At 38.0% G+C, this 19,985-nt stretch overlaps 2 protein-coding genes across 7 annotated transcripts in view; one reads left to right on the top strand and one right to left on the bottom strand.

Moving 5' to 3' along the window:
- Positions 1-7,578: 7,578 nt before the first annotated feature.
- LOC127452809 (tumor necrosis factor receptor superfamily member 5-like) lies at positions 7,579-18,585 on the top strand. The gene is made up of 9 exons (XM_051718539.1): positions 7,579-7,719; positions 8,107-8,175; positions 9,261-9,324; positions 14,211-14,318; positions 14,443-14,661; positions 15,963-16,079; positions 16,189-16,220; positions 16,323-16,482; positions 17,463-18,585. The coding sequence occupies exons 2-9, from the start codon at positions 8,107-8,109 to the stop codon at positions 17,702-17,704; spliced, it is 1,011 nt and encodes a 336-aa protein (XP_051574499.1). The 5' UTR covers positions 7,579-7,719; the 3' UTR covers positions 17,705-18,585.
- A 54-nt stretch (positions 18,586-18,639) lies between these two features.
- LOC127452810 (tumor necrosis factor receptor superfamily member 23-like) overlaps positions 18,640-19,985 on the bottom strand; it is a 14,483-nt gene continuing 13,137 nt past the window's right edge. For 2 of the 6 annotated variants that reach the window (XM_051718541.1, XM_051718540.1), the window contains one exon: positions 18,669-19,437. In XM_051718541.1, the coding sequence (XP_051574501.1) occupies positions 19,322-19,437 (116 nt within the window). In that variant the 3' untranslated portion in view covers positions 18,669-19,321. Of the gene's footprint in view, positions 19,438-19,985 lie in introns of all 6 variants that reach the window. The other 4 variants (XM_051718545.1, XM_051718542.1, XM_051718543.1 and 1 more) reach the window with 4 other exon arrangements.

Raw genomic sequence — 19,985 nt, 5'->3', positions numbered from 1 at the left:
AACCATTTCAGCCTATTTACAGCCTGCTATCTCCGAACAAATCAATAATAGGCTATAAAACTATCAAATGTATACAATGAGCATTTAACTACGGAAAGGTGAAAGGGACAAAATAGTGTTTTAGAGATTTACTATATAAATGATATCTCACAGATGTAACATTTAAACTTTTATTATAAAGTGTATTATATTCCGATATTTCATCAAAGGATGGCCCCATACATATCCACAAAGGTTTAGGCTAAGCCCCAAATATACACAGACACCCTGTCTATGTAACGATGGGCTGGCAAAGACAATGATGAAGACGATGATGAAGAAACGAGGAACCCAATGCAATTTAATCCAAAACGTGAAATCCCAAACAGTAAATCCAAACGTAAATGAAACATAAACATGAACTTGACATGACTATGACATGACTTGACTTGACTTGACATAAAACTAGACTTGGCTTGGCTTGGCTTGACTAAACAACAAAGGTACATTCACAATACCTGACAACAGACAATGGCAAACATGAGGGCTTAAATACAAGGACATGGGTAACAGGTAAACAAGACAACCAATCACAAGACTAAACTATAAACAAGATAACAAGACTAAATGAACTTAAACCAATGAAAAGACAAGACTAATAACAAAGTAATAAAAAAATGAAAACAAGACACATGAACAGGGGAAACACATAACAAGGTCACATGAGGGAACAGGAACTAAACTTGAAAATAAGACATGAAAACAAGAACAAAACACATAAACATGACATATCCCCCGCCCCCCCCCCCCCCCCCAAACATAATAACAAAGTTGTTCAGGGAGCTGGAGGGGGGATTGGGGTCCTTGAGACGTGGCCTGGTGAGACAGGGCGAGGGACGTGGGAACAGGGCAAAGCCAATGGAAAGTGGGGCCCTGAGAGGCTCGAGAGGTGGATCCGCAGGGATGGAGGTCCCCAGTGGAGTGGAGGCAGGCCTGGACCGTGGAGCAGAGGTGGGCCTGGACCGTGGAGCAGAGGCTTGCTTGTGACATGGCATGGCATGGAGCAGTCTGGGGCTTGGCTGAGACATGGCATGGAGCGGACTGAAGCTTGACTTTGACATGGCATGGGGCGGACTGAGGTTCGGCTGTGACACGGCATGGAGCAGACTGAGGTTAAGCTGTGAAATGGCATGGAGCAGACTGAGGTTTGACTGTGACATGGCATGGAGCAGTCTGGGGCTTGGCTGAGACATGGAGCAGACTGAGGCGTGGTTGTGAGATGGCATGGAACAGGCTGAGGCGTGGCAGTGACATGGCATGGAGCAGGCTGAGGCATGGCAACATGGCATAGAGCAGGCTGAGACGTGGCTGTGACATAGCATGGAGCAGGCGAGGCGTGGCGGTGACATGGCCTGGAGCAGACTCAGGCATGGTGGTGACATGGCTTCGAGCAGACTCGGGCATTGCAGTGACATGGCCTGGAGCTGACTCTGGCGTGGCTGTGACATGGCCTGGAACTGACTCTGGCATGGCTGTGTCATGGCCTGGAGCTGACTCTGGCGTGACTGTGACATGGTCTGGAGCTGACTCTGGCCTGGCTGTGACATGGCCTGGAGCTGACTTTGGCGTGGCTGTGACATGGCCTGGAGCACACTGAGGATCCGGAGCAGAAGGTGGCGCAAGCTCAGTGACCATGACATGGAACTCTGGCTTGGCGGTCATGGCGTGGAGCTCAGGCTTGGCGGTCATGACGTGGAACTCGGGCTTGGTGGCCATGACATGGAACTTGGGCTGAGACTTGGAAATGACCTTCGTGGTCGTGAACATGGGCAGAGACTTGGAAACAACCTCCATGGTCGTGTACATGGACAGAGACTCGGAGACAACCTCTGTGGTTGTGAACATGGGCTGAGACATGGAAACGACCTCCGTGGTTGTGTACATGGACTGAGACTTGGAAACGACCTCTGTGGTCATGAACACGGGCTGAGACTTGAAAACGGAAGCCTTTCTCTTCCTCCTCCTCCTCCGGGAGGCTGAAGGTGGCGGTGCAGGCTCTGGGACGGACAAGGCTGGCAACGCAGGCTCTGGGACAGACGAGGCTTCCAGCTCGTTGGCCGTGGCAGGTGTGGGCGTTGACTTGTTGGCCGTGGTAGGCGTGGGTGTTGGCTCGCCGACCATGACATGGGACGCTGGCTCGTCGACCATGACGTGGGATGCTGGCTCGGTATCCGCCTCCCCCACAGTGAACATAGAACCAGTAATCTGCAGGGCAAGGTTCATATACTGGACCAGATTGAGGGAACTGCGACCGCCAGGCATCAAAAATGAGATTGGTTCACTTAATCCAAAATGGAAACAGTCTTTGAGGGCAACCTCATTAAAGTCCACCAGGCAGGCCAGAATGCAGAAGTCCTCAACATAATGCTCCAGGGGACGATTCCCCTGACGTAGGCGGAGGAGCTGGATTGCTGGGTTCATTGTAAGCGGTCAGGTATTCTGTAACGATGGGCTGGCAAAGACAATGATGAAGACGATGACGAAGAAATGAGGAACTCAAGTGCAATTTAATCCAAAACGTGAAATCCCAAATAGTAAATCCAAAGGTAAATAAAACATAAACATAAACATGAACTTGACTATGACATGACATGACATGACTTGACTTGACTTGACTTGACTTGACATAAAACTAGACTTGGCTTGGCTTGACTAAACAACAAAGTTACATTCACAATACCTGACAACAGACAATGGCAAACATGAGGGCTGAAATACAAGGACATGGATAACAGGTAAACAAGACAACCAATCACAAGACTAAACTATAAACAAGATAACAAGACTAAATTAACTTAAACCAATGAAACGACAAGACTAATAACAAAGTAACCAAACAATGAACCAATGAAAACAAGACATGAACAGGGGAAACACATGACAAGATCACATGACGGAACAGGAAATCACATTACATGACAGGAACAGGAACTAAACTTGAAAATAAAAGACATGAAAACAAGAACAAAACACATAAACATGACAGTCTACACCGGACACAAGTGGTGTGTCGGGTCTCGTCAAAAGCAGTAGAACCCTATTATAATCAGTGATGCTGTATACACTGGAAGTGGATGTGCTGACAATAAACGGATGTCCCGTTCCATTTTGCACTGCACGCGCTGGCACTACTACACAAATTAAACAGTTTAGAATGTTCGTGTCGATGCATCCAGTGTAGACAGCCTCAAGCTGTTGCATCGCGTCAACAGACGAGCCCGGTGTAGACAGGGTGTGACCCTAGAACCGCCCCTGCCTCTGTTCGGAGGATTCAGTCATGGGCCCGACAATCTTCGGATTTATCATGTGTTTAACCGCAATATGTTTCATTATACTTATAAATATATTATTTTAGTTACATTATACTATCATATCGATATTTCAGATCCCCTAACCCAAACCCATTCCTAATGTTAAGCACTTATCAGCAATATAAAACATATTTCAGGCACATGACTGAGTGGTGAATAAATAGTGGTCAGGCAAAAAGTCGCTATAGGGATGTATCACTATGGGGATGGTTGGTCAACTGGAGAATGATTTTTTTGAGAGTGAAATCTTGATGGGTTAGATCTACTGAAGAAAGATGATCTTCTTAAAGACCCCCTGAAATGGCCTGACAAATGCAATTTTTTTCCCTGCGTTGACATATTTTATATGAAATCTGTATATATTCTGCTATTAGTGTATCAGTAGGAAATATCAGTTTTAGATTTCAGCATTTCCTTTGCAAATAGAATTGATCAGAAGACCAAAGAGTCCTACAACAGATGGCATGGCCCCTACAGAGCCCGGATCTCAACATCATTTAATCAGTCTGGGATTACACGAAGAGACAGAAGCAATTAAGACAGCTTAAATAGATAGAAGAACTGTGGCATGTTCTCCAAGAAGCTTGGAACATCCTATTTGGCAACAACCAAGAAAAACTGTGTCCCAGTGTACCTAGGAGAATTGGTGCTGTTTTGGAGGCAAAGGTTATCACACCAAATAATGATTTAGATTTTTTATGTTTACTAGACTTTTTATGATGTTAATTAATAAATGAAAATTATTTTTTGAAGACATCCTCACTATGCAACATTTTTCACAACTGCCTAAATAATATCTATTCCCTGGCCCAGCAAAAAGTATAGTTTGCTTTTTGAAAAACATTTTACTGGACAAATTATATGCCCCTTTGAACAAGACTAATCAATGTTTTTGACTAAAAGTCACCAAACTTTGCTTATTTGGATTTCATGGGGTCTTTAGAGCAAGATCCAGATGGGTTATACCTACTGAAGAATGATCTGGAGAGTGAGATGCTGAGGGTTAGATCTACTGGAGATTGAATTTTCTTGAGCATTATATCCTGCTAATTATCTGATTCTGAGCTAATGTTTACAGCAACATCACAAGATTTGTAATAAATCTCTGCCTTTTGGGAGAGTCTTGTCTAATTCTAATCAAACGCCCACTCAGTCTAATAGTTTTAAAAGAAACTGACATACTGACATCCTGTTGGCTTTGATGGTCATTTATATCTGTATTCAAATAAAGAGTTTGAATGTAAGCCACAGGCTGACTTCAGAAATAGAGAAAAACTCTTTGAGTAAGTCTGACAGAGACCTTTGAAGTGCCAAATGTGAAATAAATGATACTTCACACAGTGAAAATGAAAATCTCATGTTTTTGAATACATGGTGCTGTACATCCAGTGTGTACATTTCCATTGTAGAAAGACAAAGCAAAGAGTGAAAGCTTTAAAACATTTATGTGTTTACAGTACATATCATTTTCTATGATGAGCCAGAATAGAACTTCATCATATGAACAATATGTTATGAACCATCCTCAGGTTATTTTGCTATTTATCTCATTCTGTTTTTTGCATACTGACTGATAACAGCATTGTATGTCTGCCTTAGGTTTTTCCCTCTGACCACACTGAAATTCTGTAGGGTATTTGCAGATTCATTTTCTTCTTCTTCTAATTATCAAATAAGGCAAATTCCCTTTAAAACACAATTTGTGGTTACTGTATAAAGGGGTTCAATGGAAGTGCTGATTTAATCACAGCCTTATGATTTTAGTGTCTGTAAAATCTTAGTTTGATAGAGAAAAATAGTAACTCGAGCAGTTAGTCAACTAAATACATTTACAATAGAGATCTCAGGTGATCTTTCAGTTATTAATTTAGAATGTTCAAATTAGATTTTGAGGAAGTGGGTTTGTTTCTTTGTGAACTGAATATTGCTATTCAGAACTTTCCAATTAAAATGCATTGTAAACAACTGAGCCATTGTTCATCCACAGAAAATTTGATTTGACTTGTTTTGTATTGTTTTGGAGCACTCCGCTAAACTATATAAGACTATGTATGCATGTGTAAATGTATAGAGTGTGCGCTCAAGATTTCTGCAATGATTAAGTGGTTGCCACAGCAATTTACTTGATGTTTGTTGTTATATGACCTTAAGGCAAAAGTCTTTTATGAGAATTCTGTAAACAGTTCAGTTTGCAGCATAACCACAAATCTGGTCTTGTATGAAAATGACAATAGTACGCAGGAAAAATTACTCACTGGAACTGACTGAATTCTCCATGTTTCTATGTCTTAAATGGCTTTTGAATACCTCAGATTTGCATTGGCTGCAAACAAAGTGTAAATTCCACACAAAATCTCTTCACTGAAATAATAACGGAATTTGAAAAAGAAGAGAAAGTGCTTAGAAAGAATGTTTATATGCAATAACAGTATGAATGTTGTGATACTGTAATACAGAGGAGAGTGTAAGGGGAGAGTAGCAGACTGGTCTCGTAAACATTAATAATGTTCATTCTATGAGACTAGGTTGCAGCTGAGTAGTGTATGCTCAAATGATGGTCCTGGACAAGATAATTATTTCAATTTGAAATGATCATTTGAGACTCAAAAGGTCTTTATGGCATTCTGGAGGAACCTCTGAATGCTCTCAGAGGTGTGTCATTCTGTAACATTTCAACTTGTTCCTACTGTGGAATCGTGATAGAGAAAGTTTTATATTTTATGGAGTTAAATTCTTCCAAGGGTTCTCTTTGAATTTACACATGTGCCTCTGTGGTTGTGGGTTCCAAACAATATGCTCCAATAAAATTCTGTCTGGTTCTATGAAATGTAGATATATTTTACACAGTAACTAAACAGTTAAAAAGTACCCTAGGATCCAACTGTGTCCAAGCGGATGTTTTCCTAAGTGTCCAAAGAATCTAAAAGGACCCAGACTGCGACAATGGGATATGTGTAGCATGATTGAAAGAGTTCCTTTGAAAGAGTAACAGGACTATATGTACACCAATCAGCCACAACATTAAAACCACCTGCCTAATAGTAGGTCCCCCTTGTGCCGCCAAAAGAGCACCATCCCGCATCCTGACATGTATCTGCACGATTTTATGCACTGCACTGCTGCCACATGATTGGCTGATTAGATAATTGCATGGATGATTGTTAGTGCCAGATGGGCTGGTTTGAGTATTTCTGTAACTGCTGATGTCCTGTGATTTTCACGCACAACAGTCTCTAGAATTTACTCCGAATGGTTCCACACAAAAAAAAAAAAAAACAGCGATCGGCAGTTCTGTGGATGGAAACACCTTGTTGATGAGAGAGATCAACAGGCAATGGCCAGACCGGTCCGAACTGACAAAGTCTACGGTAACTCAGATAACCGCTCTGTACAATTGTGGTGAGAAGAATATAATCTCAGAATGCTATTCTGAGATGCGGGTTGGCGCTGTTTTGGCGGCACGAGGGGAACCTACACAATATTAGGCAGGTGGTTTTAATGTTGCGGCTGATCGGTGTATATATAAATACGTATGTATGTAACCCAAAGCCGAACAGGAATTTCTCGCTTCATTGCAAGTGCACAGAAAGTCTGGAGCTTTAAAAAGATTTCAAAATAAAGGTTACTGCTGAACAAACACACTTTGAGCAGTGGAGTTTTTGTGTCATAGCGTTTGATTCATGTTTTTCTATTTCATTCTATAGGTAATTTTTTCCTCTAGTATCTGTTTCTCTGTCACTCTGTTACGCACTCAAAGTCACTTAATAAGGTAATACTGGAAAAAAAGTATTGAAATGGCACAAAATGAAGAGAGAAAAAAAAAACCCACAGACATTTGTGTGCATGTGAATGTTTGAGTTTAAATAGTTAGATATGACCTTTTGTCTTTAAAATGCTTCATGATGGTGACGTTATGTCTGACTGAGAGCGTAATTCAAAGGGAGTTTGCTGGACATAAAACAATAAATTGCAGATGAGTTCTGTGTATTAACTCATGCATGCAAAGCTATTCGGTAAATGTGTTTATAAGTGTATATTGTTATGAGGCAATCCAAAACGAACATAATTTTAAATACACTCACATTCTGAATGTATCTACGGGTCTTAATCAAACTAGTAATAGAAACTGTGCCAGAGAGATGCAGAGTATAAAGCAATTGTCTATTGCTGCACTTGCCTCTTTCTCTTTCTCTCTCTCCAAAACAGTAAGCAGGTGAAGGGCAGTGTGAGAAAGAGAGGGAGGAGAATGACAGGAAGAGACAGCAGGTGAGGAAACAATGAGAAAAGTTGAACATACTGTAAGACCGACTGGCAGAAGAGGCAGTTATTGAGTTGGAAAGCATTTGAAGACAGTCTGGATTCTTGTGAGGTACTGATTATTTTCACCTACATGTTTTAGTAATTCTGTTTTTTTGCTTGTTTATTGCTGCATTTTTTAACTCGCAGCAATAACATAAGATGCGATGCATAAAGAAAATAAACATCTTATTAATGTGCTATTTTGCATCCAATCCACCAATCTAACCCCCAATTTAGGAACACTCAGCGTACCTTTTTTTGCAGTGCAAAAGATGATATTGTGGAACTTGAAATATTTCTGTGCGGAAATAAGTTCATTCTTTCAGTAGTTTGATTGCATATCACAAACAGTCAGCACTTTTAAGTGTTTTGCTCGATAAAGAGGGTGTGATAATGACATGTATGTATGCTGTTTATGCAGATCACAATTTTCCTGATATAACTGTATTGTTTACAGATGGTTGTTACAGTGTTACTTGTATGCATGGTGATGCTGACTGATCATCTGATATATGGCCTCCCTATGGTAAACTACTTGTTTTGAACATTCTACATATGATAAGACAATGTGTTTCACAGACATTTAGAAGATCTCTGTGTTAAGATTAATAAACAGATCTGGATCCAAAATGGATCATCAGACTTTGATCTTGGTCGACTATTAGCACAGAACCCAAGTGTAAATGTGTTCTTGTGCTTTAAAGATAAAGCGTGACTTTTTTGGCAGTGTTATTTTAGTCAACGAAAATGAAAACTAACTAAAATACATTTAGTTAACTAAAATAAAAATAAAAACTGAAATTACTGGAAATAACTGAAACTAAACTAAAATACTTTTTCATAACTCCAAAACGAATTAAAATAATCTTGAATCCATTTTAGTTTTCGTTTTTGACAAAATATGGTGAATATGGGCAAAGTGGGACAATTTTGGACATTTTTCTTTTCTTGATACTTTGATTTATGATCCAAATGCCATATAATCTACAGTAACATTATACATTTGAAGAAAGCTTAGGATTTCTTCTACCATAGTCAAAAGCAAAAATTAAGAAATATTAAATACTGGGAAGTAGAATTTTTGAAGATCCTCTTTTGACCAAATCCCAGATGTGTGTGTATATATATATATATATATATATATATATATATATATATATATATATATATATATATATTTAATTCATTTTTATATTTTCTTCTACAATTTTACATCATAACATTAAGTTAACTTTTACTTGTTTATAAGCATAACTAGATTAGATGTTTGACTTTTTAAATTACCCCTGTAAACGCTCAGCTTTTGTAGCCATATAAAGTACTAAAGCTAAAACTAAAATAAAACGAACTAAACTGAAACTAATAAACGCTGAGAAAGCAAAAACTAAGCTAAAACTAACAGACAAACTGTGAAAACTAACGAAAATTCAACTAAATTGTAATGACAAATTGAATATAAAATGGAAATAAAAACTAAATTAAAAATCCCAAACTATAATAACACTGTTTATTGGTTGCATCCATTACTTGCTAAATATAATTTTCATTGTGTCGACTGTGTTACCATGGCAAGCTAACTCATTCGCCCACTCTTTGTTTTTTTTTGTGCAGGATGGTAAAATCAGTTATTCGAGAGCCTTGCCAGGAGGAAATTGCTCATCTTTGTGTCCAGCAGGTGAGAGAGAGCTTGTTTGAGGCAGTTATTTTCAGAGTCAGTGTCTAATATCCAGCATCACTTTTTCTGAAACCTTCCCTGTTTGTGTGGTGCGCGTGAGCGTGTTTCTGGCAGAACACTTCCCAGTATTACGCTTGTGGTCTGACGAATTGCCCAAGAAATCAATGTTTTTTGCGCTCTTCTTCCTTTCCCTCTCTTTCTCTCATATCTCGTGATGGGAAATGGTGTGTCTTTGACACAGAAGCATAAACCACTTCCTTCATTAGAATGCCATTGCCTGTCTGAGCTTCTAACGTCCTGTTTTTGATGCAGATTCTCATCTCTCCCCTCGAGAGACATCAGTCAGAAACTATATGCACGAGTGTGTGCATGTACATGAGTGTGTGTGCAAGCGCCCACATCCGCCTTTAAGCACTGACACACGCAGAAATTAAGTATATGCCCTTTAAGCCGAAGTCTGGGCACAGTCAAAAGTAAATTTAGCTATTACACCTTTATATATGTTATGCTAATATATGTAGTTTCGACTAGATGTTGGGCAATCATTTTTGCTGGGAAAAGTGTGTATCTGTGTTTGTGTAAAGTTGAAATTTGTTTTACATTTTAAAGCTGAAGTTTGTCATTTTTGTAAGAATACTTTTTCCTGTCCCATTTCAGTATGCAAAAACAGCTATAAGTAACCATTGGTTGGTTGATTCCCTGAAAAGTGTGAACACTCAGGCTCTGTGGCACTTTCAAAGCATTGCTATGTTTGTTTGAACATAACAACTTTCTGTTTAAAACAATCATTTTTGTCGATCTGAAAAGGGTGAACTTTATAAAACATTTCAGCTTGACTCGTGAATATTGATAATGTGGCATCATATTCAATAGGCCTACCTGATTGACTTCAAAGGCCCTAATCATAGTCGGATTTTTGCTTACTGCTGCCGATGCAACCTCCTGGTCTTAAAATTGTCACTTTAAATGAGCGGCTACAATTCTGTCCTTTGTACTGTGCCAAGCAAAATAGGCCTACAACTGATCTCACTGTAAATTTGGCAACAGTAGGTTGAAAGTTTGCTTACCAAAATTCGAACCAGTGCCCCCAGTGGCTGAAGCTGGAAGTGTTATTGAGAAGAAATATCTACGGGGTGGCACCTAAAGCAAGTTGTATTTTTAGTTGTAAACTACAAAACATATTCAACAAAGTTGCACTGAAGTGCCTTGACGAGTGCTGTTCAATTAGCTGTTTTGACGTATTTCATACCGAAACAGGAATTGGGGGGGCGGGACATGTCAAAAGACTCATTCCATTTTTAAAAATAGCCAATAGGCTTTAGATTACAGACACACACACACACACAAACCCCTTTCCACCGTGCTACTCACATCAGAGTTGCTTACAGAGAAAATTTGAGAAGCGATCTCAATACCGGACAGCTTTTCAAAAGTTTTGAGAACCGAATGATCTAACTGTCAACATTACTAAATAAGCATAACCATAATGAATAAAGAATACTTACTCAAACTGTACATCCTGTGAAATCTCTGGCTTCACAAAAAAATATAAGTAAACTCCTGCCACTTGTCCTTGCAATACAAACGTGAATTCTCTGATATCTTTCCTTCTTCGAAGTGTAAAAATTCAAGCTAGTGGGCATGCAACCAGGGTAGTTTGGGGATGGGGAAAATGGTTTGGGGAGGGGAGCAACATAAAATATACCTTGTCACCATGCTGTTTGCTAATTGCTGCGATCATTTCATGTGAATGATGGGGGGCTGGAGGGGATGGGTTGAAACTTGTCTGGCTATTGATCAACCACATTGCTCAGCATTGCACATTGCACATTGCTGGACTAACATCAGCAGAGAAGAGAAGTTGTTCTGAGTGGGGGGGCAAGTTGTTGTTTTTTATTAAATATTAAGAGGGCAAACCCTTAAAAAAAAAAAAATGTCTTTCACGGATAAATCAATAATAATAAAAAACGCCAACATCCAATATGAAAATAAGAAATTGTCAATTCTGAATTCATGGTGACTTTAACTGTTCTTCCTAACCTAAACCCCAACCCTAAACCTAACCATCAGTGGAGAAAAAAATAATAATTTTAGAGCAAAAATGCAACCCTCGAAATGCAGTCAACATTGTTTATGTACACACAATTTCTTCCCAGTTTCCCATTGGTCCAGAACCTGTATATCTGGGACTGTTTGCGCAATGCACTTTCAATAGCTCTAGAGCCATGGTACTCAACAGGTGGCCCATGGGTCGCATATGGCCCACAAAGCATCTTTTTGTGGCCCCCGTTATGTTGTCATGACATAAAATTATTAACGTGAGTTGTGAGGTGTCGATTTTCTAGAGCCTTTATGGTAATTCTCAGTTTTATTAAGTTACTGGCCCATTATAGAGGAAAAGAAACAGCAAAAGAATGAATTACACTTCAAAGCCATGAATATAAATCTGATTATAAACTATAACAAACAGAAAGAGTTGATAGAAACAGTTTGTGCACACTCTCAGTCTTTTGGAGCTATTATTGGATATTTCTGTCATGTTTTGATGGTACTGTATTTCTGGTGTGTATGTATGTGTGTGTGAGTGTGTGTGTGTGTGTGTGTGTGTGTTTGTGTTCAGGTGTACGAGGTTTACAAGGACTATTCACTAGCACTATTCTGGATTATACACATGTAATTATGCTATAAACGTGGTTTAAGAGGACACCTCAAGTGTCCTCATAAACCAAAAGGCTTAAAAAAACATAAAAAACGATGTTTTTTTGAAAATGTAAAAATGCAGAAAGTTTTCTGTGAGTGGTAGGGTTAGGGGATAGAATATATAGTTTGTACAGTAAAAAATACATTATGGCTATGGAGTGTGTGTGTGTGTGTGTGTGTGTGTGTGTGTGTTCACTAGGTAGCGAGTGTGTCATGACTTACATATTTCACAAAATATAAATTTATGGTGCATTCTGCTGCAGTATATAGCCCACTTTTAAAACTGTGGATCTAAAAAAAGAAACATACTGTATAGGCCTATATATGATCATTATTTTAATATCACAGTTTTTATTTTACAAAAAAACACACTTTTACAATAATGAAGCTATATATACACTGGCGTCCAAAAGTTTGGAATAATGTACAGATTTGGTCTTATGGAAAGAAATTTACACTTTTATTCACCAAAGTGGCATTCAACTGATCACAATCTATAGTCAGGACATTAACATGAAAAATTACTATTACAAAAAAACAAAACAAAAAACAAGAACTACTTCAAAAAGAATTCTCATCAAAAAATCCTCCATGTGCAGCAATGACAGCTTTGCAGATCTTTGGCATTCTAGCTGTCAGTTTGTCCAGATACTCAGTGACATTTCACCCCATGCTTCCTGTAGCACTTGCCATAGATGTGGCTGTCTTGTCGGGCACTTCTCATGCACCTTAAAGTCTAGCTGATCCCACAAATTATCTGTTGTCCAATGTCTGTGTTTCTTTGTCCACTCTAATCTTTTCTTTTTGTTTTTCTGTTTCAAAAGTGGCTTTTTCTTTGCAATTCTTCCCATAAGGCCTGCACCCCTGAGTCTTCTCTTTACTGTTGAACATGAAACTGGTGTCGAGCAGATAGAATTCAATGAAGCTGTCAGTTGAGGACATGTGAGACATCTATTTCTCAAACTAGAGACTCTGATGTGCTTAACCTCTTGTTTAGTTGTACATCTGGACCTTCCACATCTCACTGTGTCCTTGTTAGAGCCAGTTGTCCTTTGTCTTTGAAGACTGTAGTGTACACCTTTGTATGAAATCCTCAGTTTTTTGGCAATTTCAAGCATTGTATAGCCTTCATTCCTCAAAACAATGATTGACTGACAAATTTCTAGAGAAAACTGTTTCTTTTGTTGCCATTTTTGACCTAATATTGACCTTAAGACATGCCAGTCTATTGCATACTGTGGCAACTCAAATACAAACACAAAGACAATGTTAAGCTTCATTTAATGAACCAAATAGCTTTCAGCTGTGTTTGATATAATGGCAAGTGATTTTCTAGTACCAAATTAGCAATTTAGCATGATTACTCAAGGATAAGGTGTTGGAGTGATGGCTGCTGGAAATGGGGCCTGTCTAGATTTAATCAAAAATGACTTTTTTCAAATAGTGATGGTGCTGTTTTTTACATCAGCCACTTTGGTGAATTCAAGTACCAATTTCCTTCTGAAACAGCAAAATCTGTACATTATTCCAAACTTTTGTCCGCTAGTATATATATATATATAGTTTTATTTTATTCTTGTTAATTACATGTGTCCATAATCTATTAAATTGCACATTTAGTATAATCTACTCACTTCATTATTATAAAAAAGTTATTCAAATCTCTCTCTTTTTTTTAATTAAATACAAAATTATAAGAGTGTGGCCCTCGAGACTAAAGGGACCATGCTTTCTGGCTCCCTGGCTTTCCAAAGTTGAGTGACTTTGCGCTAGAGGATAAGGTGATCATCGATGAGTTGATGCAAAAATGTCTGATTACGGATGGCGCTTGTCAATAATTTGGCAGAATGAGCTTGATTTCAGGGTACATGAACTTTCGGAAGCACGTCACTTTCCTGTGTGCCCATTTTGCAGGTGACACTAGTGGCACAGAAATTACACACTTCACATTTTAATATGCTAAGATAATCATTTTAGTTTTAACTTGATGCTGTGCAATCATGTTCAATAGTAAGAGTGTGTAAGTGTGTGTGTGTAAGTTGTGTGCAAGTATGTAAGTTGAATTAAACACATTTTCTTTTTACTAATTGTTCATTTGACCTTTCACTTTTCTTATTCCATCTTCTTGTTTTTTGTTCTCCACTTCCTCTTTTTCCTCTTTGTCTTCCTGTCTGTCAATCTTTCAGGATATTACCTATCAAACTGCAGGTGTTTTCCATGTTCCTCTGGATTCTTCACCAGTCAGAAGAACAGAGAAGACAGCTGCCACCGCTGTTACCAGAGCTGCAAACCTGGTATGAATGCTTAAGATATCTACTGAACCATCATAGTACATAAACAAGATGAACTGAGAATAGAAACAGGAAGTATAGCAAAAATGTGCTTCATTTTGAAAATAAATGTGTGTGTGTATTTTAGACTTCAATAAGGAGGTGGTAAAGGAGTGCACAAACACATCAGATGTACAGTGTCGCTGCCTGGATGGTTTCTTCTGTACAGAAAAAGATATATACACAGGCCACTGTCGCACCTGTGAGCCGATCACAGCATCCACCCCAGACCAGTCCTACACCTCCACTGACTTTCCCTCTGTCACCATTTCAAACACTCGCCAACATGACCCGCAGAGCTGGCTGAGTAAGAGCTGCTGTCTGTCTTCTATTTAGTGGTAATATTATAAACCTCTGGAGGGCCATTACCCAAAAACTGGTCAAATTAGGATAGCAATACAGGCTTATCAACTTTAAAAGGGTGAAGAAAGTGCTTCCAATATCCAAAGGCTGTGTGCACAGTCCAATAAAACTCTACAGTATTTTGGTGCAAATTCATCACTTGGTAGAAACTATGCAATGTAAAAAATACATCAAAATATGACCCGGACATCATGAAATATGGGTTCACTTGAAATTAGGATAGGCAATGATTGTGTTGTTTTGTGTGGTTAATTAATGTCTTAATGGAATAGTTGACCCAAAACTGAAAATTCTCTCATCATTTACTCACCCTCATGTCATCACAGATGTGAATGACTTTCTTTATTCTTCAGAGCACAAATGAATTTTTAGAAGAATGTCTCAGCTCTGTAGGTCCATACAATGCAAATAAATGCTGGCCAGAACTTTGAAGCTCCAAAATGCAAATAAAGGCAGCAAAAAAGTACTCCATAAAACACCAATGGTTAAATCTATATCTTCAGAAGCGATATAAGTGTGGGTGAGAAACTTTTTTTAGTGACTTATTTCCTATCAATCTCCACTTTCACTTTCACATTCTTCTTTTGTTTTTGCCGATTCACATTCTTTGGGCAAATCGCCACCTACTGTGCGCAGATGTTAATTCATAGTAAAAAAGGACTTAAACATTGGATTAAACATGGATTAAACCACTGGAGTCATATGGATTTTATGCTGCCTTTATGTGCTTTTTTGACCTTCAAAGTTCTTGTCACCATTCACTTGCATTGTATGGACCAACAGAGCTGAGATATTCTTCTAGGGTGAACTATTCCTTTAATAAATAAAAATAATACAGTTTAATGTTTTATTTTAAGGACATTTTTGTTTACTTTTGTACAAGAAACAAATTGTCAATATAAAATCTGTGTCCTGAAGCAAAACAAGTTGAGAACCACTGATCAAACATTATTTTGGTTTGTTCCCCATATTCCCCTTATTTCCACCAGCACAAAGTTTGTCAAAAGTATCTCTCTGTTTCTCTTATGTCTTGATGCTAAATGTCATTCTGTAAAACTCCTGCAAGATGTGAGAATAATTTAAGGTTAGGGGTAGGGTTCCTGGGACTGACGACTGTGAGTCTTGTGAGACCTTTTGTAGAAAGAGGGCTACCATCTAGACATGGTTATTTCTCTTTTTGTATCTTTTGTACTTTCTCTCTCTTGCATTGCTGTTTCTAAATCACTTCCCTCATGTATTTTTTAGGTGATGAAGTTTTGGTTTGGATTTTATTTGGATTCATGTCAATAATGTTATCCGTCATTTTCCTTACCATCTTCCTCCGACTCTGCAGAAAGAAAGAGAAGGAATGCTTTAAGCAATGTGAGTAACACACTCACACATGAATGCAAACACATTTCTTCTCAGTTGTTTTGCTGGATTGTTGGCTGATCACTTAGCAATTGTCTAAGAAACTGTCTGTCTTCTGTAGTTGTCAGAAGATACTCGTTGGGTAATCTAGAGGTAAGCAGTGAGTGAGAGCACATTTGTGCAGTAAAATAACACTTTGCAAGTCATGATTTATCCCAGTTATCTTAGCTACTGACTGTCCCTCTATTTTTTAAGATGGAGAGTGAGACCACACCTCCTCCAAACCAACCAATTGAGCAGCCTCATGCCCAGGAGGTGCTGTCACATGCTAGTACTCCCACCAATCATAACACAGATGGCTCTTTTCATCAACCAACCAGCTCTGAACAGGCTGTGCCTCCACCTGGCAATTTAGGTACTATAAAGAGTTATTACTTCATGTTCTTATGATTTTCTGTTTTTAATAAAACACTTCTCCTTTAAGAAGCAAAACAGTCGCAGTGTCATAAATGCATTTAACATTTTAAAAGGGATGCTCAATTGTGGCATAATTTTGATAACCACAAAATATAATTTCGTCTCGTCTTCCGCTTGTTTTTAAAAAAGGAAAAATTGCGGTTACAATAAGGAAATAATACAGGTGAATGGGGTCATGACATAAACATTAAAAATATACTCTTTCTAAATTATGACTACAAAACCAGGGATTTACCAACGTTACAGCGTTTGCCAGATTACTGAGTTTACAGCGGAACTGTATGTTGCCATGACAACAAACTTTACACAAATAAAGGTAGTATGCAATTTTATTACACTGAAGTCATATTAACACGTTTAATGTTCACATCTTGTGGCTATATGTTTATGGACTGGCCCCATTCACTTCCATTGTAAATGCCTTTCTTCATCCACAAATTTTCTTTTTGACGAGACTAAATTATATCAAGTAAAAAAGTAGCAATAAATAACCCTCCATATATCATAGCACAATAAACATAAGCTAGAATACATACAGTAGGCTATTACATTATTTAGGCTGGTCTCTTTTGATAAAATCACTGTTTCAGTGTTTTCAGGGTTGATTTCATATTAGTTACACATTCACTCACACACTGACACAGTGAATACAGAACTATACTGACAGCTACAGGTCTCTCTAATGTTTCTGCAGAGCCACTAAACTGTATTGAACATAACTAGATAGGCCTAGAAGAATAGAAAAATTACTAAAGTTTTATGAGAGATAAAAAAAAAACAATAGGGGGCCCCCACATTTTAAATATCTGAGCCACTTTTGTCTTCATTTTCAATTTCTTCATTCCTAAAGGTCTGTGAAATGCAGAATTCCTATGTAAAAATAGTATGAAAAGACTCAAACTTGTCCCTCTCTCATAGGCCCTCTCCACATCTACGGTCCCCATACAGTTTTTGTTAGTTTGCTCAACCAGTTTAGATGGGATGGAGGAGAGAAAAAAACACATGAACTCCAGGAAGAATCTATAAATCACCCTCAGTCTCCCCCAGTCCATCTATCTGAGGAGGAAAGGAGTAGAGAGAACGATTTCTTCATCTTCCCTTCTCAAGAGCAAGGGAAAGAGTGCCATATTTCTAAAGAAGAGGTGCTTCTGAACTGTTGAGCTGCTGTGTGTTTTTTTTTAACTGATGCTTCATGAGTACCCGGTATTAAAACTCTAACCCTGGCAGGGGATTCATCTAGAGAGCAGGAGGCTGCATTAGGGAAACAGACAGTATGGATGAGTCTTGCATTCATGCAACTTTGAAATATCACCCATACCTTCATGCTTCACTGTTTCTAAAAGATCAGACTTGCAGGCTTGACCTTATTGGATGCTGTTGATGATAACATGAAGAATCAAGATCAAAAGCTTCCAGGTCGGTGCAGGTCTTTCTCATCATGATGGTTAAATAACCCATAGGCCCAAATCTATATCTCAGCCAAATCTAAATCTTTGTCGAAGAGTTTGAAGGCAAAGAGCAGGCCTAAGACACTCATTAGACCTAACAGATATATACTGTAACATGTATGAGATATTTATGTTAAATAAAGTCCAATACAGTAGTGAAGTCAATAACTGCACCCTGCTGAAAAGCTTAGGACAGCATCTTGAGATTTAACATTTGCCGTTATTAAATAGTACGTTTTATTTATTTTAAGCCGTTATTAAAACCGTTATTATAATTTGTTATCATTGTACTGACAGTTTTTTGCTCTCACGCAGTTTCTCAGTGTTCTATCACGTTAAGTCCCTGATGTTTGATGTTGTCAGTGTTCTTCCCCTTTTCTTTGTCATTTCTGTGGCAGACTTTTGAAAAAAACATTTGATGACATTTTGATGGTGGTCTGGAAGTGTAAACATTGTTCCTTTTTTAGTTCAAAACACAAACAACTCAATAAGCACAACTCAGGAACACACAAAGCTTTATGTGTTATCGTGTTAATATGTTTTATATTTACAGGAATACAAATTCTTACACCTGGTATTGATTGTAAAGTGCAATAGTATCAATAAAAGTTTATTTTTTCATATATTTTCCAGGAGTACTTAATTCATTTCACTGTAACAGAGAATGAAATAAATTCCACTTTTATTTTATGCAATCAGGTAGCTGACATGAAATACTTTTGGGAAAATGTGTGACATACTATATTTCATCTGAAATCATTTTAAACAGCATTTAGCTCATTCTATTTTTCTATTATTATATATAATGTATAATTATATATATATATATATATATATATATATATATACACACACACACACACAATACATATTATAATAATAATAATACAGAATACATAAATATACAGTAAATGTAAAGTATATATAATATATATATATATTTTTGCATGCAGCTTTAATTGCTTGAGAGACTACATGGAATAGTTGAACTTTAAAGAAATGGTGACCAGATACACTTTACCTTATACAGTACATTCAAATAAATTTTAACCTAAAATCTTTATGTTGATAAAAACCATTATGCATCAACTACCCAATTATAAATACAAACAATCACACAGAGAAGAAAATGTAAAATGTTATTTGTAAAGTAGTTCTCTGTCTTAGCATTTCTCAGGATGTTGTGCACAGACAGTCATTCTCACAGAACCTTCAGACAGGCCGCCTGAGTGCAGATGCTCTTCATCTCATGAGTCAATGGCAGCAGCAGGTTTGTAATAGAGTAAATACTCGATCCACAGATGCATCAGCTGTCTTCTTCCTCCCTTCTCAGACTTCCTCCAGTTTCTCTGTCTTTCCACACACCTCCTGCACTGGCATTGGTACTTCCTCTTCCTCTGTGCACTGACTGGAGCCGAAGTCGCTCTTTTGGGAGGACCAGAAACCTGATGACCCAAAAGGACAGACAACATTAAACAACAAACTACATTCTTTAATAGATGCATTTAAGCATTAATGTATGTCAGTATATGAAGCAGTCACACGAGAGTATAAAGAGCTGTTATTTGTGAATTTAGGAAGTGGTTCTCAACTGGTTTTGCTTTGGGACACATATTTTCATTAATTGACATCAATTGGCGATCCAGTATAGTAGCCTACCAAAACTGCGTGACACTTTACCTTAATTTTCCCTTTGTTAAGGATTTATAAAAGCTTTATTTTTATGTTTATTTATGACTAATAAGCTGTTTACAAATGCACTATAAATCACTGATATGCAGTAACAACATCCCGTAAGTTGGTCAGATGGCGTCAGGACAAAATCGTTCCAGGTCGTTAATTTAACATTGATATAAATTGGAAATGTTTTATACGTGGGTAAGGGGTCATCTGAAAAGTCCATACATTGTGCTGAAATGTGCTAATACTGAGGGTGTGGTAAGGGACCGTCTGATTTTTTTTTTTACTGAAAAACAGAAGGTTCAATATAAAT

This window comes from Myxocyprinus asiaticus, chromosome 15 (genome assembly GCF_019703515.2).
Source record: "Myxocyprinus asiaticus isolate MX2 ecotype Aquarium Trade chromosome 15, UBuf_Myxa_2, whole genome shotgun sequence".
Classification (NCBI taxonomy): Eukaryota; Metazoa; Chordata; class Actinopteri; order Cypriniformes; family Catostomidae; genus Myxocyprinus; species Myxocyprinus asiaticus.
This window is presented reverse-complemented; position numbering and strand designations above follow the sequence as displayed.